The sequence below is a fragment of the Lagopus leucura genome, unplaced genomic scaffold (assembly GCF_019238085.1).
Source record: "Lagopus leucura isolate 7727_CA_CO unplaced genomic scaffold, USGS_WTPT01 153-9_obj-0_obj, whole genome shotgun sequence".
In the NCBI taxonomy this organism is placed as follows: domain Eukaryota; kingdom Metazoa; phylum Chordata; class Aves; order Galliformes; family Phasianidae; genus Lagopus; species Lagopus leucura.
Window position 1 is genome coordinate 37,657 of NW_024965534.1, and position 6,939 is coordinate 44,595.

Below are 6,939 nucleotides of genomic sequence, written 5' to 3' on the forward strand. Positions count from 1 at the left end.
AAATGGGTCCATTTTTCGTTTTTTTTGTTTTTTTTTTTTCTTTTTCCCCTTCATTTCAACGCAGCCCACCTCCCCATCTCCGCACAGCGCGGCTGCAGAAGATGGCAGCGGGGCGGGGGGGGGAGGGGGGCGAAGGAAGGAAAAAGCGCAGCCCCCCCTCCTCGTGCCGCAGCCCCCAGCCCCACCTGCCGCAAAGAAAACGACCAAAAACGGCCAAAAGAAAAAAAAAAAAAAACCCGAACCCCCCACCGGGGGCGGGGCGCACCTGCAGCCGCAATGCCCCCCCCCCCAACCGTTATCGGCTGTCACATCGCGACACGACCGGGGGGTGCTCTAAAGCCGCTTTAGGTGATGGCCATCCCCCCCCGAACCCGCTGCCCATCCTATAGCGGCATATCCCCCCCCCCCCCCAGTTCCTACTTGCCGCTGTTTTGCTGTCCGCACCGGAGCTGCACGGTGAAGTGACAGCGGCGGGGGGCGGGTCGGGAGGGGAGGGGGCGCGCGCGAGCTCCGGAACCTTCGCCGAGCCGGCGGGGGGGGGGGAGGTGAGGTATAGTGCGCATGCGCCACGCTGCCGGTGCGCTCCCCCCTCCTTCGGTCCCAGCGCGGAGCTGGCCGGTGAGGTGTGCGCATGCGCGGTGTTGGGCGGTGTGTGTGAGGGCGGGGCCGCGCGCGGCCCCGCCCAGCAGGGAGCGCTCGCGCGCTGCCCCACAGCCGCCATTTTGTTGCCTTCCCCACATCTCCCACCTTTTGCTCTCCTTTCCTCCCTGAAATCCACTGAAATGTTTTGGTCACAACAACCCCAGGCAACCCTACAGCTTGGGGAGGAGTTCCCTGATGGAAAGGGACCTTGGTGTGCTGCTGGCTGAATGTGAGGCCGATGGCATCCTGCCTTGGATCAGGGAAGGTGAGCAGGACTGTAGGAGTCATCCTGCCCTGTACTTGGCACTGGTGAGGCCTCACCTGGAGTTGTGTGTTCAGTTTTGGGCAGCTCAGAACAGCAAGGAATGGAGGTGCTGGAGCAGGTCGGAAGAAGGGCAACAAGGCTGTGAAGGGCTTGGAGAATATGGCCTATGAGGAGAGATTGAAGCAACTGGGGCTGTTTGGCCTGGGGAAGAGGAGGCTGAGGGGAGAACTGTCTGAAAGGTGACTGCAGTGAGATTGGGTTGGTTTCTTCTCACTGGTGACGGGATGAGGGGAAATGGCCTCAAGTTGCACCAGGGGAAGGTTTAGGTTGGTTATCAGGAAAAAAACTTCTTACAGAAAGGGTTGTGAAGCACTGGAATGGGCTGCCCAGGGGGGTGGTGGAGTCAGCATCCCCGGATGTGTTCACAAAGCACCTGGATGTGCTGCTCAGGGCCGTGGGTTAGCAGAGGGTTGTGAGTTGGGGGAGTATGGAGAGGTTGCAGTTGGACTTGAGGGTCTTTAAGGTCTTTTCCAACCTCAGCAATTCTATGATTCTACATCCCTCTGATTGGATTTAGTGGAGAAACTGCAGGATCTCCTGTTGGGCTTGGCTTCAATCTGTTTGTTTTCTTCTTTCCAGGAAGCATTCTGCTGTATATGAGGGCCAAAAGCACCCCCCAAGTGCATCTAGAGCCAAGGAGCAGCTCTGTCCTGCCTGGTTTTGAACTGTTTTGGAAGTTCTGCTACAAGTTGGTCAGATAATATTCCCAGGGTTAGCAAACCTGTGGAAGAAATCTCCCTGCTTTGTGGCTTGTAAGATAGATACTCCTGTATCTGTCCTTGTGGCTCGGCGCAAGCAGCTCCAGCCCAATTCTGGAGCAGCAGCTCTTCCTACAGGCAGCACAGACACAGCAGGAGCACTGACTGCGGATCAGCTGAGCACCCTCTGATGGTGCTGTTCCTTCCTCCAAAGGGGGACAAAAGCTCATGTTTGCTGAATTGTCTCAGGTTACCCAGCACTGGGAGCCTTCAGCATTCAGGAAACCACAGGCTGGGAAGTATTTACAGTCCTTGTGATGCTCAGGTACTGCCTCCCTTTCCACAGCCTGGCTATTTGAAAGATCTGCTGGCAAAGGCTGGTCAGTAATGAAGTGTGACAGCACAGCCAGCCTGCAGCAAGCAGCAGAAATGGAAGGATCCATGTTAGAGGGGCAACAAGTGGGAAAGGGCTCTGCTTGCTGCAAACCCATCACCTTGATGCACAACCCTCTGTGCAGCAAGGTGCTCACATTGCACCGTGCCTGGGGCAGGAGCACAGCGATCCTCCCCCTCAGCACCATGAGGAGAGATTGAAGCAACGCTGTTCAAGCTGGATGGATGGAGGATGCTGCTGCAGCAATACAGAATGCTACAGAACAGCTGGAGCAGCCCAAGTCCCGAAGTGCAGCTGAGCTCCCACGTGGCAGGAGCGCACAGTGACAGACAGACCTTACCCTGGCTGTGGGACTGGAGAGGAGCACCCTGCAGACATTTATTACCTGTAAGTACAGCAGCCTGACAGCTGGAGTGGGCTTTAATTACTGCAGAGAGCTCTTCTGGGCACTTCTTGTTCATACAGTCTGTTTGCTCGTGGAAGAAAGGGGACCTGTGAATCAATCTTACAATTGAACTCAGTCCAGGCTCGCTCTCACATACATTCCTTTAGGTCCATGGTGCTGCTAGCTAGAGACCAGACAATGTTTAACATCGAATTACAAAGGTATCCTTTAAGAAGGAAAGCAGCAAGTTTATATTCCACTCTGCTTCCCCATTCATAACGTGGGGCTCCTTTTCCCCTTTTTATAACTTGTTTCACCACTGCAGCCGGGTTTTCCTGGAAGGCGCTACAGAAGGTGAAACAGTTTCTGAGGTCCGGGCCGCAGCGCCAGCTGCCCTGCAGAGCTGCAGCTGTGGGATGAATTCTGGGTTACAGTGGTTTTAAGCCTGACCTCCCCAGAGCCTTATCTGTCTGCAAGCTGCTTCATTTCAGTCACTTAATTCAGATTAAGGATGGCTTTTGCCAAACCATAATGATCCTAGTTGAAATAAATACTCAAATTCTGCGCTAGCTTGATTCCATTACCCTGCTACCCAGATCCCTTTTGCAAGCCGGCCATTAAACTTCACCTAAAAAAGGAAACAGCCCGATGGTTTGCAAAATGCTTTCCAGCAAGGGGACGGCATTGATCTCTCCCAACCCATTGCGGGTGCGATGGCAGAGCACACAGAAAGCCTTCCTGCAGCACAACCGGCCGTGCTGCGTCAGCCCTGCGCGCCGTGAAGCTTCTCCACGGAGATGGCAGAGCAGGGCTGGGTGCTGCACAGCGGTTTCCCAGCCCTGCTTCCAGGCTGTCAGGAGCAGCAGGAGAGCAGCATTCCTGCTCTGAGCAGACCGGGCTCACGCCAGCCTTACCCAGCAGCTCAGCCTCTGCGTGCGAGCAGCTCAGGAGGGGATTAGAGCTCAGCTGGCTCCGTCCCCCACAGGTTGGGACCAAACGCGCAGATTTACGGCTGGGGCTCAGGGCCCCCCAGCTAGCTTTATTTCTTCTCACAGCAGCACGGCCCTGCAGCCCCTCGAGGGCCAGGATGGGGATCAGACACGCACACAGGGTGTGGGCAGGCAGCAGGCTGTGACTCAGCAGAAAGAGCCAGCCGGGTCCTCGGGGCTAAAGGAGGGGAAAGCAGCCTGCAGAGCCCTGCCTCGCACGCTTCCCTCGTGCCCCCACCCCAGCTGGGAAAAGATTATTCCTTTTTTCTCCTCCTCCAGCAGTGTGGGAGGCACGCAGAGCCCAGCACCTACAAACAGAAGATAAGACGCAGTGCCTCTAAGATTATTATTATTATTTTTGTTTGTTTGTAATTAATCATTGGTCTGTTTCTAAATTCCACTCGAGGGCTTTCCGGATCATTGAAATGCTGTGCTCGAGAGGCTGAGTTACCGGTTAGGAAGTTCCAGGATGCGCTGCCTCGTTATGCGACCTTGTGGGAATTGGGATTGCTTCACATCCTCACTTCGGAGGGTCAGGACTCGCTTTAATTGATTTTAACTGATATCAGGGCAGGAAATGCCTGCAAAGTTCTCGCTGCTGTCCGTGTCTGTACCCGAGCCCCACTTTGCTCCTGTGCAGCGTGCTGGGCTCTGCAGCGCCTGTCCCCTTCTTGCCACAGGATGGCACTCGCAGGGGAGCAGAGATGCGCACAGACACCGGCACAGCCTCAACTCTGAGGCTGAGGCAGGGGAGACTCGAGCCCTGCTGCAGCAGTCTCAGTGACATCGTTGCACTGCTTCTCACACGCACAGCGATGGAGGAGCCTGGACTGCAGGAGGACACACGGCTGGAGAACCCTGCCCTGGTCCTGGCTCTTCTGTGCAGGACGCACGCTGGCAGCCTGCAGGGCTGGGCAGGGCCAGCTCAGAGCCCGTCCCACCGGGGCAGGGCAGGCTGGGGGCCCGAGGGGCTTCAACAGCCGCCTGCTGCCACTGCAGCTCCAGGCAGCACCTCCTGAAGCAGGGAGCCTGCAGCTCTGCGCCCATCCCCTGTATCAGGGCAGAACCAAAAGCATCCTTCTGAGATGAAAAGGCCAGCAGGAACAGAGCTGTGCCGAAGAGCTCGCTTCTTCGTGTTCCCACTCCTTGGGAAACAGCAGCACGTTCAGTGCAGCACAAAGAATATTACTGTGCAGCGATATTATTATAATTATTATTGTAATAGTGCACAGAGAGGATCTCAGCCTCTCAAGCAAACCCCCATCCCCTCACAGAGCAGGAGAGGCAACAAGGAAGACTCCTGTTACCTGCAGGTGCCTTGGGGGCCTCACTTGTAAGCCCAGCAGCACATTTTTAGCTGCATTTTCCTTTGCAAGGCCAGAGGAGGGACTGAGGAGCCTCCTCGTCACGTCAGCTGCTTGTAAGGGGAAGACCAGCAGCTGAAGGCCTCAGCAGCTCCTCTCCCTCTCATCTTCAGCCCCAGAAGGAGGTTGGGCTGTGTGAGAGCACCCACAACAGCCTGCTGGCTGCACTCTGCTTGTTCCCCAGCTGCAGGATGGCCGCACAGGCTCTAACTGGAGCAGTGCCTCCCGAGGTGCTGCCCTGCCCCCGGGGCAACATTCTTTTGCTCAGGCAAGCCTCCAATCCCTGCCACCTGCACCCAGTGCTGCGTGTGCACAGACGGGAGCACCGCTGCTGCTCACCCAACAGCGCGAGCGTTGCGAGCCCCGCGCACACCTTGACAGCGCCGGAACTGTGAGTGTGTCGGCCCAGCGCTTGCAGGGTGCGAGTGTGCAAGGCGTGCTTCTACCGTGCGTCCCTGCCAGCACGACGAGCGTGCGGAGCCCCTCCCGCCAGCTCAGCCGCCCCGCTGCCGCCCGCAGCCCCCCACGTGCCCGTGTCCTCCAGCCCGGCAGGGGGCGCTGCGTGCCGCAGGGCGCATGCGCAAGGCCGTGGCTGCGGGGCGGAAGCGGCGCGGGGCGGCGTAGAGCAGCGCGCGGCACCTATGGGGCTCCTTAAAGGCGCCGCCACCAGCGGTCCTTCCGGTGCTGGGGGACGGCAGCGCCGCTTGGGGCCGGCATGAGCAGGTGGGGGCGGTCCCGGGACACCCCTCCGCGGCCCCCTTTGGGGTCCCGGCTGCCTCATTTTCCCCGTGGTGGTGGGAGAGACGAGGGGAAGTCAAGGTTTTGGTGGGGGTGGGGGGAGTGCGAGCACCGGGAGGGGGGGAAGAGTGCCGGGGAAGGGGGGGGGGGCAAAAGTTTGGGGGTTGCGTGGGGAGTGCTTAGCCCGAAGGTGGGCAAAACTTGGGGGCGGGGGGGTCAGAGGGGCGTGGCGGGGGCTGGGAGCTCTCACGTTGAGGGGGGGAGGGGGAGGGTGGTGGAGCACCTCTGTGTCACCTCCAGCTGCGTGCCCCCGAGTGAGATGCTGCCCCTGGGGTCCTTCCGTGTCCCTGGGGTTCAGTGGGGGCTCTTCGGGCCCTGCAGGCTGTTGTCCCTTGCCTTAATTGCCGGCCTTCGTTGTCCTCGCGTCTTACTGCAGTGCTGGCAGTAGGGTGCCCCACAGCAACACATCTGTGTTCCCCCGGGTGCTCACGGAGCCCCACAGCTGCTCCTCATCCCCTTAGCTGTGCTTGTGGGGCTGGCAGTGCGCAGCACGGCGTTTCCCCCACTCCCATTACCCCTGGAGGGAAGGGCCCTGCTGGCACAGCACAGCACCGTTCCCTGCCCTGAGCCCTTTCCACCAGCCTGCTGTGCTGACCTTGCAGAACTGCTGAGTCAGATGGCAAAGGCAATTTGGACTTTATTTTTTTAAGCTCTGTTCTGTGTCGAATTGTGCCTGGAAATCTGTCTGCTGCTCGAGTGCGTTCTGGCTGGCAGAACTCTGCTGCCTGTCCCCTGCTGAGATCCCTGCTGAGCCCCTGGGTGCAGACCCCATAGCAAAGGGTGCACTGCGCCCAGCTCTGCCCTCACTGACACTTTGCACCTCCAAGCCCTTTGCTGAGCTCTTTCTGCACCCTACACCTCCTGGGCTGCACCAAGCTGGGGCCAGGAGGGGGCTGCAGCGTTCTGCTCTTTGCACTTTGTTCCCTCCCGTCCCTTAACGTCCCCTCCTGGGAGGACGCAGCACCTCCTCCCCTTGGGCCCTCAGCCAGCAGCTACTGCTGTTATCGGGGCCCGGTGGCCCCAGGAGGGTCCCCCCTGATTACAGGGTGCAGGCAGCAAGGAGGGGGCCGCCCTCCCTGTGTGGTGCTGATAGCAGGGCTGGGGTGCAGCACGGGGGTGCTCCAGACAGACCCCCAGCCCCAAGATGGGCACTTACTGGGCTGGGGGCGTGGGTGAAGCCCCCTGAGCATGCTCTGTGTTACAGGAGGGCAGTACCATGGCTGAGAAGACATCGCCGGACCCCAGCGGGGCCATCACACCCCTGCAGCAGATGTTGGCCTCTGGGACGGGTGCCATCCTCACCTCCCTCTTTGGTGAGGCCTCGGGAAGGTGGGGGGGGGGGGG

General features: G+C 59.1%; 2 protein-coding genes and 1 long non-coding RNA gene across 24 annotated transcripts in view; 2 read left to right on the top strand and 1 right to left on the bottom strand.

Moving 5' to 3' along the window:
• MAPT (microtubule associated protein tau) overlaps positions 1-498 on the bottom strand; it is a 36,623-nt gene extending 36,125 nt beyond the window's left edge. For 18 of the 21 annotated variants that reach the window (XR_006182550.1, XR_006182549.1, XR_006182553.1 and 15 more), the window contains exon 1: positions 421-494. The gene's annotated coding sequence lies outside the window, so the exon portion shown is untranslated. Of the gene's footprint in view, positions 1-420 lie in introns of all 21 variants that reach the window. The other 3 variants (XM_042892659.1, XM_042892642.1, XM_042892643.1) reach the window with 2 other exon arrangements.
• A 377-nt stretch (positions 499-875) lies between these two features.
• Positions 876-3,118, top strand: LOC122192160. The gene is made up of 3 exons (XR_006182554.1): positions 876-951; positions 1,547-2,665; positions 2,770-3,118. It is a non-coding gene; the product is annotated as an uncharacterized LOC122192160 (long non-coding RNA).
• Positions 3,119-5,396: 2,278 nt separating this feature from the next.
• LOC122192159 (solute carrier family 25 member 39-like) overlaps positions 5,397-6,939 on the top strand; it is a 4,471-nt gene continuing 2,928 nt past the window's right edge. For both annotated transcript variants that reach the window (XM_042892661.1, XM_042892662.1), the window contains exons 1-2: positions 5,397-5,520; positions 6,800-6,908. In XM_042892661.1, coding sequence (XP_042748595.1) covers positions 6,812-6,908 — 97 coding nt within the window. In that variant the 5' untranslated portion in view covers positions 5,397-5,520; positions 6,800-6,811. The remainder of the gene's footprint in view (positions 5,521-6,799; positions 6,909-6,939) is intronic.